General features: G+C 45.2%; 1 protein-coding gene across 1 annotated transcript in view; it reads left to right on the top strand.

Moving 5' to 3' along the window:
* The window catches only part of T265_07211 (hypothetical protein), a gene marked incomplete at both ends in the record, with an annotated part of 29,250 nt that extends 14,498 nt beyond the window's left edge, over positions 1–14,752 (top strand). The window contains 6 exons of the mRNA XM_009172667.1: positions 6,487–6,858; positions 8,820–9,079; positions 9,244–9,331; positions 10,501–10,879; positions 13,426–13,673; positions 14,088–14,752. Coding sequence (XP_009170931.1) covers positions 6,487–6,858; positions 8,820–9,079; positions 9,244–9,331; positions 10,501–10,879; positions 13,426–13,673; positions 14,088–14,528 — 1,788 coding nt within the window. The remainder of the gene's footprint in view (positions 1–6,486; positions 6,859–8,819; positions 9,080–9,243; positions 9,332–10,500; positions 10,880–13,425; positions 13,674–14,087) is intronic.
* Between the last annotated feature and the right edge of the window lie 246 nt (positions 14,753–14,998).

Raw genomic sequence — 14,998 nt, 5'->3', positions numbered from 1 at the left:
AAATACAACTGGATGTCCTGCCGGACTGGTATCTTCTACCGTCATGGGTTATTTGCAGGATAGGGTAGAATCCTTCTGAGCGGCCTATTGTTGCGCACCTGAAAATCAAATTACCCCCTCCAACCACGGTGTATGTTCAATTTAAAACTGCTGTAGGACCAGAAGAAAGGTTGATACTGCCAAGCCATCCAAACCTAGAGCGGAGCAGTAGGGATGTCAGTTGGTGAACCTAAACAACAAACCTTGACCTTGATTGGCTATTTGTGCAAAACGCACTGTGGCACTGAAATCGGACTGGCAACATGTAAAAGCAGTTCTACAAATTGAGCGCGCATGGGTGACAACCGCACCGAAAATTTGTCTCTTATTTCGTCCCTACTCATCCTAGATGCATTCTTCTGTTTCTTTATCCCTTTTTTAAGATTATCTTCACATTGAACGGCTTTCACACGGTTAAGTTCTCATGTCAATGATGTCAGCCTTCACAGCTCTTGCTGTTCCGATTGGGTTTTGGTTCATCTGTTATTAGGAACCATCAAACTTGTGAACTACCCACACTTACAGCAGTTCCCGATCAACAACGAAGCTCTTTAGTGGATGACTGGGTAGGATAAGGTAGGAATAAGTTCGACTGTTATGTCAGCCTGCTGTACTGAAGATGTTGGCAAACACGTTTTCATTGCGGCTTCATACTTCACTAACTCTTGTCACTATTACCGACTACACCGAGCGAGCAGCAATAGCTGTTCTTTCCAAAAACCAGTTTTCTTTGATTCTTGATGTAGACACTGTGGGTTTGAGTCTTTCGAAATGATGCCATTCTGAAGTTCGCATGAATCCTGATGGTACTGACAAAACACACGAACCAGCTTCCGTGTTTACAGAAAACCGTCGACTCAATATGAGGCCACCATCATAATGACATTTTCAAACGCAGTCTGGGCATTGTGCTGCTCCACGATCTAGACTTCTTGGGAGAGGATTTTCTATTTCATTTATCTATCCTAGATAAACGGCAAATGGAAGCTGTTTATTTTGTCTTTTACCTCTCAACGACTTACACAAATCTCATCATCATTATCACTGCCCCATTACCACATACACTTTTTGAAGAAGGCCGTATAGTTGAAACAAGAAGGGATTGGAACAAGGAGGGAACATAGGGTTAACTTGCCGCAAAGAACCAGGGTACCCATACCTTCAAATCTCAATCAGGCGATTTAGCTAAGAAATGACAACGTGAACACCTTTTACTTTGTCTGCTGGACTACAGTCAGAGCTAACACAACCCCCAAGATACGTATAAGTTCCACGACTTCCACTGTTGTGCCTCAAATTCTTGGAAACGTGTTCGTTTTTGCGCAGCATCACTTTGTACCTTGTCGGTATGAAGTTATGCCGAAGGACCGAATGACCTTAGTCAGCTTTTCCAGTAATACTCGCGCTTCTCGCTAAGGTTCTCTGTGATTTTGGGAACGCTCCGGAGTTCGCTTTTTCTAATTCATCGATAACGAGACTAAACAATGGAGAGGGTGGGTGCCCTTGTAAGACGCCACTGTTTGTAGGAAAGCTTTCGGAGAGCTCCTCATACGCTATCACGCGCCCACAAGCAAGTGAGTACAAATATATGTTTTCCTGCTTCTGGTGTACACCCTGTTGTACAAGTATGCTAAAAAGTCAGAATGGAACACACCGTTGAAGTGAAGGAACGAGATTGTGGGATGCATGCCGTTGCTCTAGCATATAACGCTCCTGGCTGAATCCTGCTTGATACTCTTGAGGCATACCTCCATGTGCCCTCGTGAAAGACGCACAATAATCCAAGTTTCGACGCCCAGTTTATCTGGCTGTTTTTATGGTTCACATTCTGAAACAACCGGAACAGCAGGTTGCTCTTGATCTCACAATGATGATGTATGCTACCTCTCATAAGCAACTTAGGCTCGAAGCACAGTCAGTCATTGATCTCACAATGATGATGTATGCTACCTCTCATAAGCAACTTAGGCTCGAAGCACAGTCATTGATATAACTGCTATACCACTCCCCACTCTCTTCTAGCCTTGCACCTCTTGCGATCCAGAGGCTACTTCACCAGGATGTGAAGGGACTGGCATCGGGATGAATGGTCTTTGTCTTGCTGGATTCCCGTTGATAGTCAGCTCCTTTGAGCTCGCCTGGCAGCGTCTATGAAGGAATTGCACAAGCACGATGTTGATCGCCATCTGTTTATAGGGTTTGCTTACTCCCCAACGGACTGTATCCATCAAAAACAACATTTATCATGACCCAATCGCCCTGTTACAGTAGGCTAAAGGCCCATGCATTCTTTTGGACGCTGGAGATGAGCCTTTAAAATGAATCGAATCAGTTTGAAACACAAACAAACAGTGAAACATAATACAAATGGTGCATGAATAAAGCACAACTGTCGAGAATGATGGAGGTTTGGACAATGTTAACCCTAATGTTGAAGATCTGATGATTGCGAGAATCTGGAAAAAATGTGAGGTAGAAGAAAGTTCCAAAGCCGATTAGTCCAAAGTGGAATGAGGAAGAAAACAGCTACTCTGAAGCGTCGTACTGGGGCCTGATATTAGTGTTGACACTAGTGCTTAACTGCCGTAAAATCGCCGCCGTAAAATCTAATAATATTTGAAACCTTAGAGTGAAAAGAAGAGAGGTGAAGAAGAGAGAGAGTGAAAAGAGAGGAACCTGGTGCTGGCCTATCGCAGGTATTCTGAGGTGCCTACACCTACAAACACTCAATCTGGAAAACAATTAACAGCACGAGCGCGAGTGACACCTATCAGCCGCCATCTCTTTCAATTTCTCCAACCGAACGCAGAGGGCGTTATGGGATCCGCATCCTGCAAGGGTACTGCACCAACTACATCCAAACTCTTCGTAGTCTCTTTCACACCTTTCCGCCAAGTCATACGTTGTCAACCCCGCGGTTTCCGCCATTCGGTAGAAGGCACGGAAAACACCACTCGTCTCGATAGACGACATTTCGGCATGCATATCACATGACTGAGCCCCCGAAGCTGACGGTGCTGGATGTGTTCCGCGATTGGAGTACCTGCTGCGCAACTGAATACCCGTCTTCTAATCGCCTCGTTAGGAGTTCGTTGAAGCCATCTGACACAGCAATACTTCTTGCACATCGAAGGTGAAAATCCTGAAGGTATCTCGCATCATCTGTGAGCAGAGGCCAAGTCTCGCAACCGTACAACAACGCGCAGACATTCCTCCTATGCCGGGAGAGAAGCAGATTAGCAAACGCGATTTCGGACCTTGGGATTTGTGCACTGACTTAATCAGGCGCACTTCCGTCAGGACTAGTAGAACTACCGAAATATGTTAATTCCTCCACAACCTCCAATGATTCTCCTTGAATGATTAGCAAAATTTCGGACCTTGGGATTTGTGCACTGACTTAATCAGGCGCACTTCCGTCAGGACTAGTAGAACTACCGAAATATGTTAATTAATCCACAACCTCCAATGATTCTCCTTGAATTGTAAGGGATATTTTCAGAGATTGGATGTTCTGAAGCATGACTTCGCAGTTTGAGGGTGCAAGGCGTATTGCGGAAGACGTGGTCAGTTTATTTGAAAGAGTCTGCGCCTCGCCTTCATCTTCACAGATGAGGACGATGTCGTCAGCTTTGTTCAGATCAACAACATCAAAAGCTGCAGTGGACAGTTGCATGGTTGGAGTCCGCGCTTGTATTCTAGATGGTGGTCGACCCTCGCCTCCGATAACTGATTGCGATGTGATCTCTCAGGATTCATGATCGGTTCTTTGGTGACCACCGCGTTGTGAGGCGAAAATGGTACCGCAAACGATCTGTCTGTGATTGGTACACATCTGAAGCAGGCCATCTCCGTTTATGTGTCTGGTATCCAACCCTAGAAAAACCACCTAATTGGGCGTCAGCAGCGCTTAGTCTACTACCACGATGTCTGACCATTTAGCCCGTTGTAAAAGAGCACCTAAAGCTTCATAGAAACTGTCTTTCACAGATTCAGAGATACATTCAGTTCGAGGGTTAGCGGATGCAAAAAACTTTGCAACGTAGCTCACTTTCTCGAGATTATTTCACAGATGTTGCCACATGAACCGTGCAGAGATGGCTATCAACGGGTATCCATCCACTCAAATAGAGGCGCTTCTTCTCGGTGGCTGGATACAGCGCACATGCAAGCATAGTCAACTTCAGCGACCTCCACATCACCAGGTGTTCGCAGTGGGAAGTTAGGAGACAGCAACAGGGTGCGTCATGGATCTTTGTTTACAGTTTGCAGTGTACAATAATGCAGAGAAAATCCAGGGTACAAGCGAGAGCCACTTGTCGTCCCGCTTGCTTCATTGTACGAACAATAAAGGTAGCTTAGTAGGCCGCATTTCAGTGCTTGACAGTGGAGTGCGAAATATTTAGGGTTGTTACTGAAGTCGGACGCGCGGAAGCTGCGTCTGTGTGACGCCGATAGTACAAAGCGGTCAGTCCTAGTGCTTGGATCTGTGAAGTGTTCAGATCGGATAAGCTAGGGTGGAAGCGAGAGTACGTGAAAGTGTTATAACGAGGCGTGAGTCGTAGCATTTTCTCTCTTAACCACTGTGCTGTATGGGGCAAGAATGCGACCTGGCTGGTGACGCCTCGCGACGGTCGATGTAGCAGTGGATTGCTGTTAGTTGTGATTGCCGTGGTTGTACGTGAGGTTGGATACTGCGAGGGTGCCCACACCTTAACACGAGAACGACTATGGTCATCAACCCTTCTGCTCAATAGCCTGACCGCAAGGCAACGGCGTTTGACGGACGTGCGATACCATTTTCAGGGAACAAGTCGTCACACATTTCCCAACCACCAACTAGTAGGATCAGGAGACTTTTCTGGTCGGACCTCTAACCGTTGGCCAACCTAGTATGACAGACTCTGGGTGTCGCACGGAAACCACCCAGAATAGCTCTGTCGGTCGCAGAAGCTCACAAACCGTAACACCACAGCAACATCACATCTCTTTGTGACGGAATTCGGGTGGAATACAGTAGCCTGAAACGTAACTGAAGTTTCTAGATTCTCGCGTTGCAACTAATTGCGTATACAGGGACCAATGACAAGGTTCTAGAATAATAACAGGAGATGGAAGCAGTTGACTAGGAGGATCGTATCGGAATGATGGCGGAGGGAGTGGGGAACACGTGGATTTTGGTACGGCTGAATGTAATTGTGTTCAGCAAATCTCAAACAAGTCTCAAATATGATCGGCGTACAGCGTACGCATGATATGGAAATGATAACCCCTACTACAGGGTGAGTTATATCTCCAAGACTAATTATTGTTCAAGATTTGGGGGTTGCCTAACCTTCAAAACCATGGATGCGACCATAAACTGGAGGAAGGATATCGGTGATAAGCGAAAGTGACAGTTTACGAAAAGGAACAAAATCCATTGGTTGTGACACTCTTGTCAACGCGCACTTGAATCGAGTGGCGTATCACAGAGTTCACAATACAGTTCGTCAAATCAGGTGGTATTCCTCATATTTGCAGGTCAGCGATCAACTCATCTTGTCCTACTCGGTCGAAAGTCTGCAAGACGCCAAGTCATACCAGTTCAGTTTCACCGGTTTCCGTGGCAGATGACTGTACGTATTGTACGTATGCCAGTTAGTCGCCGGCACAGCGCTGTCACCTGAACCCGTAGTGGTAATACCTGAGGAGTCTGTTGTTTACCAGTTCGCATAGGATTTGTTCGACCGGATTCGTCTTAGAAGTTTGGACGAAGGAAAAATAATAGGAGTGAGACGTTAGTTGTTGGGATCAGATAATGGACCATGCTTGAAGACGGGAAGTATGCGAGAACTTCTCCGATAAGATCCAACTTCTCTAGTAGATGGGAAAATGGAAGGTTTGATCGGAGATAGTTCTGCAGTACAGATACGGAACAAAATGAAATACTGTCCGGACCAACGAGTATACCTATTGGCTGACTATCTCCACTGATACGTTTTGGGTAGGGGCATAGTGTTCTAGGACAATGGACACTGGTAGATTTTGTAGTTTGGCGAAACCGGCCTCTGTATCCAAGAGCAAACATATCCTAACCATCTGACTGTCTGCATCCATTCTCCGTGTTTGGATGCTGTCATATCTCCTCTTCAACATCTTGGTGGTATTCAGAAGCCGACTAAATATACTACGTTTCACACAATTCTATTACGCCTGATATTGACTCGACGCATGCACCACACGAGTTCATGTGGTCACACACTAATTTATCGTTTAGTTCACTAGATTCATTCTTTCCAGCTTCGTCTGTCCGCAGTGTGAGTGAGCACCCTTTGCTTTTGTGCAGAGCTATCTAGCCTCGGGTCAATAAGCCTACTCTGTCTCAATACGTTCGTTCACACTTTGCTTATTTGACACAATGGTGTATAAAATTGGATATAACGTTCTTTTTCCTAAATTCCTCAGCCTTACCGGGATAGATTCGAGCGGCCAAGTATCCCCAACCTCTATCTGAAGCCTGTCTCGAATCAACCCGTTCCCGAAATGACCCTTTCAAAAGTCGTCGAGTCGTTCTTGCTCCACCAACACGCCCAATGCCCACACCCGGTATCCGTGTGTCCCAAATTTTCACTCTATCACCCTCATCGATGTCCCGACCCTCGACCGAACAAACAGACCAATTGCTGCCAGCGCTTTTCATCAAGAGAATCTCTTTATGGCTCACTCAGGTTACGTCCTTCACGAAAAGAGGACCGGCACTTTTTACATCGGCGGTTCCAACCCACAGCAGTAATACGTGAAGCTGAGGACGATCTTCTGACAGCCTGTTGTTTCTCGGTAAGTGTTTCAGTCGCCTATGTCTATAGCTACTTGGTTATTAGCTTGCCATACGGTGTTGTCGTCGATGCTCTGATAGCCTTCTTCGGAGCTCACTAACAATTCCGACTATTCTTCTACCTTCCGGCTTATGAACCGTTTGACCCCACCTCTAAAAACCTTGTTCTATTCGTTTGCATCCTGGCGCCGTGTACCCTTCGCGATGTATGTCGGAATTGAACTCTCATGGTTTATGCCGTTTCTACTGGCTAGATACTTGGGCTTCTTTTTTTCATTCACGTATTGATATGTTCTGCTTTGTTATTATTCTGGTCCTCGATCTTGAGCAGTCTGAACCAACTGTCCTATCTTAATAGTATCAGGTGAAGTTTACTGTAAACTCTTGCGTGACAACACGTTATCGTCCCCCGTTGTTCTGATATCTATCAGGCCCACATAACCCAAGCCGAATAGTCAATGTTGAATCCTGAATTATTCCAGCCTTAGAGTTACCCATTAGCGGATTGAGTGGCGTTGAAGGAGCTTAGTTAGTTGGGGTGAAGTGTGGGCTTAGCTTACGGCGTCCGCGTCAAATAAGTATCAAACCTGTGAATAAGCCGTCGGATTGCATCGATTCGCATCGAACGACTTAGTCTATCATGACTGTTGATTGGTTTTGCGGGGTTGTGTGTTGATCAGTGAAAAAGTACATGGCCTACGGCCGGTTCTGGCTTATATCAATGACAGTGGTCCGTACTACGCGTTGAGGTTAATCTAGGTGGGCGTGAAGGTCGTTGCTCGTTACATGTTGCCCCCTCTATTAGAAGTGGCGAATTCGCGACTCAACTGAACTAATCGCTTGTATGAAATTTTCTGTTCGTCCGCGAAAATGCCAAGCGAACGGTCTGATAACTACCGATTCAATGAGTAAGGTCACCAGGTGCGACAGGATTTCCTAAATATTTGGGCGGTTTCGCCCCAAGGATAAAAGTTAGGGGTTGCGGTAATATCTAGTTGCTCATGTAACGTGCGTAACGGTAACCGGGTATGTTGTAGCTGTTTCCGAATGTACGTCACGGTGCCAGTACGTTGCCGGTAACGTCATTTTCTCTTCATTATGTTTTTGTGTCTACCTCGGCCAGTATACTGATCGGGGACAACTTACCTTTGGATAGAAAGTTGGTACTGCCCAGTTATGTCAATGGAATGTGACTGCTATAATGTGATGCCACCTATTGGCGACTATATTTTGCATCAAGAGCGTAGGCACTTGAAATGTCCTTCAGTCAAACGGCAAACTTTGAAGTGCTCCCACTCAAATTCTCCATGTCCGGTCAGGTAAGCTACTCGTCGTCTTCTTGGTCAATTTTGGGCGTTGGTAATGAACGTCGGCTGAAACAATACCTGTAAATGTGTTCACTGTCGTGAAAGCTGGAGTAAAATCAATTTTGTGTATTTCCTGCACTATTGGACCTAGTTCTCACCATAGTGAGAGATTGGTCTCACTTTGCATAAGTCATACCTAAATATCAAGCGCTACTCACGTGAATATTAATGAACAACTAACTCTTCAGTGCCAATGTGAGCGGAGTGGTAAAAACACCCTGAGTTCAAGTTATCTGTTGCATTGGATGTACGGCCAATTAATCTCATGATAACTGGTACTTTCGGTCCGACTTCGCAGTTTCTTTCTCGCATCAAGATGTTGTATACGCTACTGTGATGTGCTATTCGCCTACTGCAGTATTTAAGCTGCTACACAGAGATACTTCGTGAGCATCCTGGTACGGTGACGTTTTGCGCGACGTGAAACGTCATTCTGATTGGGTCGTTTTCTTGTTTGTAACTGAAGAAAGTCTTTTGCACTTTTCATCCCTGCGTTTGACTTCGTTGCCAATAATTTCAAACCAAGAAAAACGCGTCGTTTTCTGACCGCTCTCACCCTTCTGTCTTCTATCGCCCCTGTAACTCGTCCTCTGTAGCTCACAGACGACGGTCTCTTCCTTGGTGCTACTTCCGGCGCGATCGCTTGGGTCAATGTAGAAGAAGATGGCATGCCTATAGAACTATTTCACGTTCAAACCTCCTCAATCCAGCGATTATCCCATACACGGGATGGTGAACGGCTTCTCGTCTGCTCAGAGTGGGGCGAACCTGCCACAGTTGTTGCTCGCCTACGGTCTTCAGTCGGCAGTGGCTCTTCGAACAATAGTCCATGGGAAGCTGTCGGTGAAGACTTTGTGTACGTTTTTTAGAACATAACAATGACTCTGGCGTTTTGCCAGGAGTTCTTGATACTTTGCTGAGGTTTTTGACAATTTAAACGATAGATTATTTCCATAGGAGACTACCTCCCCAAACCACATAATCATTCTCTAAATAAAGCTATATCTTCCTTCTTTTCAGTTTTCATGTATCAGAAGCTCGTCATGCGGAATTCAGCAACACTGGAACTCAGGATCGCTTGGTTGCGACCTATGGAAAAATGGCTAAGGTATGTCATTTCATATGTACGAGGTCACATGTGTTGGCTGGAAGAATTCAGCCCTTTTTTGCTGCACGGCCTCCTTACGTAAGAGAATGTGCTGTCTTCCAGAATTTCAAACACCCCCTTCGAGCAAATGAATGATTGTCCGGTGTATAAAACAGGAGCCTCCCCCCATTTGAAAGCCTCCAGCTGATACTTCACTTCGAACTCCTCGATCGTCACTATCTCGGAGCAGGTAACCTTGCTGTGTGCAAGTATTGACGCTCTCTAAATGTTAAAAAGATCCTGTAGTTGAATGAGCTACTATTTTTATTCATTACTGGTCGCCAAGGATTTCTTGAGTCTATTCTTAGAGATTTTCGTGTAATTTTATGTATTTCATTGCCGCTATTCGTGACCTGTCGTCATTATTCGATAGTTCGGTTCCTAGAGCTGTTCTCATTTCGAAACCTAGGAGCCCTTTCGCTCGCTCACCTTTTAATCGCCTTATGAACGAGGCGGTGTAATCAGTCTATTACTTGTCTGGGGCTGCAAACTATAGACCGATGCACACCCGACGGTCCAGTTTGGTTATGCATCTCAGGATCCCATGGCTTGATCGTTGCGCTGATCGATAAAACAGGCTTTGTGGAGTGCGCTCCTCCCCATCAAGAGGTTAAACGTCACAATTGGGGTTTGTACCTTAGCACTCACGACCACCAAGAGGATAAACAATTGGGGTTTGTACCTTAGCACTCACGCGCATTTGTCCACCTGTTGGATTCTAAAACCTAATCGCCCCTTAAAAACAGTTGGACCACAAGGAGTCTGCAGGTAATCGGCGTCCTATAATATGTCCGTACGAAGTATTTTGTGGTGCCATATGTGGATTAGGGTAAACGAAATAAATGTATCGCCTGAGTATGGTGGTCTAAGCTAAATATCAACACCAGTTACTTCATCCTGTTTGTGTTGACGTTCTCCGCTGGATTTTTGTTTCAACGAAATATTGCACTTCTCTTTTGAATAGGACAAATCCGCCTAAATGTCAACACCAGTTACTTCATCCTGTTTGTGCTGGATTTTTGTTTCAACGAAATAGTGCACTTCTCTTTTGAATAGGACAAATCCGCCAGGGCACTAATCTAGTTTCCAACAACAATTGATGCTGAACTCCGTCTTATTTTCTTACTCAGGTTTTTGACCTAGGAACCGGAGCTAGAATTGCTGACCTGTTCTCTGCGGCGAAGCAGAGTGGTTACATGCTCAACAAGGCCACATTCTCCCCATCAGATCAGCTGGTTTTGAACGATGGTGTGGTTTGGGATCTTCGCTGCAGCGGAACCATTTCATACCAAACTACTAGTGCGATTCATCCTGGAGGATTTTGTCGACCAGTGCACAAAATCGACAAGTTGCAGGATATTGTCTCCGGTGTGTTCCATCCGAACGGTCTTGAGATCATTGTGGGCTCCGCTGTATGGGATGTGCGTACTTGGCGACTTCTGCACACGATTCAGGCACTGGACCGTCTGGAAGTCCAATTTAACGCGACGCAGGATGTGATATACGCCGGTATGTTCTGGTGACTATCTAGTATACCACTTTTATTACCGTCATTTGTGACTCAAGTGCGGAACGTAATAGACCTCTTCTACATCGACCAATGGTTGAGCCCGTCGACGTAATAGACTTCTACATCGACCAATGGTTGAGCCCGTCAGAGCAAGTCTTCTACGAGTTCGACGTTTTAGAGGGTATTGCGACCAAATTATTACCCGCGGATTGACAAGTGTCTGATTTGACGAGTACGTCTTTCTAGAATACACACAGTGTGGTTTGTTGAGACAGATCTACTTCAGCTGGTACTTAAGTTATCCAGGCTCATAGAAATTACCCTCATCAATTACTTGACACTGATCAATCTCCTGATTCGTTGGTCCTACAAAATTGGATTCTGTATATCCTTCGCAGTGTCAGCTAACACATCTGAGTAATATTGTCTTCGAAGGAAAAGTACTCCGATATTTTAATTATCAACATAACTGAACTTAGTGACAGTTTCCATACTGCCTATTTCGCTGAATAGAACCATAAACAGTAGATTCATGAAAATCCCAATTGAATCGCTTGTTTACACCACGTAGTATCCAAAGTTATCAAGGATTAGTGGCTAAACAACCCAAGGACGCGTTGGTATAGCTGCGCAAGTGGTGCCCCTTTTACAGACTGAATAGTGCAACAAAGTTCTACATACCTAATCGGTGGAATGCTAGCCAAACACTCGTCCCCCACCGCCCCTTGCATTAAAGGCACTATGTTTGGAACGCGCTTAATATACTCCGGGAGAGACGCGTTATCCGTTTACTGAAGGCAGTGTGAGATCCGCCTCCCTCATCCAGTCCTGAGAAGTAAACGCTCGAAAGCAAACGTTGCAGAGCTGGTGGATTAATTGTTCACCTTGTTACTCAAAAGGGCAATATCACAGACCACTGATTCACGTAAAGCTAAACGTAGAGCTAAGCAGAATTTATGTTCGTGAGGTAATGACGGTTTCGAAACAATAGCCAATGGTGGACTTGTTGGCAGTGTGAGGAAAGTTTGGAAATTTTAATGGAGATTCTCTCGTGTAAATGAAAAGCCCAGAAGTACTGTACAGCTATCATCCTTATTGAGAATCATTAGCTGTACGCATCTCACACAACTCCAGGGAGTTTTGAACCCTCAGTCCGCCGGTCATCCAGAAACAAGCAAAAATCGCTGGGTTTAACAGAGCTGTATATATGTCCAAAATACAACTGCGGTTGCTGCTGGTAAACAAATTAGTTAAACCTTTTCGGATTGTCGAAAACGGTCTCTCAATATCATGAACAACGAAGAGCAGACGAAAAAGGGAATGCTTCATTACTGGTAGCGAAAGTCTAAGCGACACATTATCCGATGCATGCAGTATCCGATTTTGTGGACAACAATGTCATTAGGCTGCTCAAAAAGTTCGTATAGATTTACACCTAAACCACAGTTCAGCGCTACCTCATACAGCAAAACCTATGTGGTGTCGTAGTTCACCAACTCATGACCGTATATTTGCCTACTTCAACAGCGCTATTCTGCCGGATTAAATGTCGGTGAGTAAGGCCTATGAACTTCCGGAAGGTGGTCGAACAAGTGTTTTCGAGCTATCTTTTGCAGTTTGCACAGCAAACTACACAAAGCTTTGGAGTAAGGTAGAGCCATATTATTTATCACATTATTTAATGTCAATCCTTGAAAATTCGCCCTCAAACTGAAAGTAAAATATTCGGCTTATGCCGTTCAGCTGCTAATGGAAAGTTCGCTCCATTTTATCAGGTTACTACCTGGTAATGGGGTCTTGTGGTGCAGTTAAAAACACATCCGAATTAGTATGTTTTTCTTGTGGATACAAGAAATTAGATAGTAACATTTTCACATTGCCCTGCTGATTTTCGGCAGTTTCGCTTTGACAGTTGCAGTTGAAACCTGATAACCTCCTACGTGACTGCAACCAAGAGGTAGGGCTGGCTTGGTACCACTCAAAAGCCCTAGTGTAAATGTCTAGTATAATTCGTTTATTGTTGCATTCTTCTATCCTATAACTGAAACATTTCCATTCACTACAATGATTTCTCTTGCGGGGTTATTGCATAATGCAGAGTTGCTCATTCCGAGACTACTGTGTTTCATTCTGCGCCTGTCAGTTCATCCGAGAGCGCCGACAATATGATCCAACAGGATCCATCTCCGCGGTGCCACAAGGAGCCCACGGTTAACCGTTGATTGCGATGGTCAATTTGTTCACATGACATCTATCCCGAGAACTCACGTGTGCTATTGAACCAAATTGGATAGATCTTTGGGTATACCTATTGAGTCGTCGTGGTATACACTCATTCTTGATTTCATCCTTCCGAACTGTGGCGACTTTACATCACTTAATGTCCATCATTCTTTCATGTCTTGCAGTATTGTTTTCAGAATACCTAAAATAGCTTATTATGAACATTGCCTCTGCTACGACCCGTTGACAGTGCTACCTTGAAGTCGCCCACATTCTCTTTCGTACTCATCAATTTCTGCCTTTTTTATCCTGTTGATTCCAGGCACCTTCGGCTGGGACGATGAAGAATATGCGGAATTAGGCAATAAACGTCTAGTGATGCAAAACATGTTTCGCACCGTGGACGCACTCGACTATAGTCTGATCGCTTCAGTGGACGTGCGACACAGGATTGAACAGCTTGCCTTGGATACGACTGGTCAGTCACTGGCGTTGGTAGAGAAGGTGGGCGAGAATAGTAGCAACGAGCCAATCACCCAGTGTCGAATCTACACAGTTGGCCGGAAGAGGGTACGTCAGTTAACCAGCGGGTCCATCTTCTGTTCGATCCGCCCATCCCCGTCACCGGGCCCTTGGTTGATCGATTGTTATCTGTTTTTTCACTTATGATTGGCAGTGCAGAACAGCGTCCGTCATACTCAGGTTTTACCTTACAGTATGAGTTGTTTTCATGCCTGAGACGAATAGCAAAGCTGGTCGTGAACCTGCCTGTTTAGGACGGAACTGACCCAGCCTTTTTCTGGGCAGTCATTCGAAGAATTTCCTCCATCCCATATCCAGCACTCAATAGCATAGAACTATTTCGTTGGAATTTGTGACTTCTAATTTCAAGCCTAAGTCCAAATTTTATTGAGTACGGTTGACTTCGGTGTCTTTCAAATAAATTCTTTTTGCTGAACTAACCGTTACGTGAATTCTTTCTAGGGTGAACGTGAACCTGACAATGAGGAGGAAGAGGCCCGCGAGGATGAAGACGATGACGACGATGAAGACAATGATGAGGATGACGACGAGCTTCTGAATGCGGAGACTGCGGATGAGCTTGCACAAATTTTAGACGAATCTTCAGGAAGCGATGGAACTAGCAGTAGCACGGAGAGTAGCGATTGGTCAAACTCCACGGTAGGCTCCTTGGATCGAGTACCTCATCGGCGGTCACGCAGACTCCGGGCACGAGCACGTAGGTCCGAGGAGAACGATGGTCCCCGTCGGAGCAGTGCCAGTGACCAGGTCTCCAACTCAGAGGTTGACGACAACCAACCTATGGACCGGGATGACGCGGATAATGCACAAAGCGATTCAGTGTGGGAAACGATGGACGAAGAAGACGCATCGGACAGTTCCGTCTTCACAGAGGACGATTAGTCAACCTACCTTGGTTGCTGACGCCACGCACTTCCTATTTGCTCCGGATTATTTTTGCGTGCTTTCTCACGCTATGTATCTAAATCCTCCGGAACCCTATAGGATTACATTTAAAACATTCAGGCTTTGTAAAAAGAGATTCTCGATTCACATCTCACATCCTTCATTATCATCAGTGACGGTACGTGTACATTTATTGTTCTTTTCCTTAATAAAGATTCTGGTCTGCAAATTCTCAGCACTGTCAGAAATTGTTTGAAAGAGATAACTAAATGGCCAAAAGACGAGTTTATCTGGATTAATGCGGTTATACACTTCAGCACCCCGGGCACGTCAGTGAGATCTATTCACTATATTCTACTACAATAATGTGACAGTCACAAGAAACTATCTACTTGGCTTATTTATCTCCCCTTTTTTTCAACGGACGCCATCATCTTCAGCTGTAAATCGCGTGCGTGTTCAGTGGT

The sequence above is a fragment of the Opisthorchis viverrini genome (genome assembly GCF_000715545.1).
Source record: "Opisthorchis viverrini unplaced genomic scaffold opera_v5_162, whole genome shotgun sequence".
Taxonomy (NCBI): Eukaryota; Metazoa; Platyhelminthes; class Trematoda; order Opisthorchiida; family Opisthorchiidae; genus Opisthorchis; species Opisthorchis viverrini.
The sequence above is the reverse complement of the archived record's forward strand: the minus strand, read 5'-3'. Positions and strand labels throughout refer to the sequence as shown.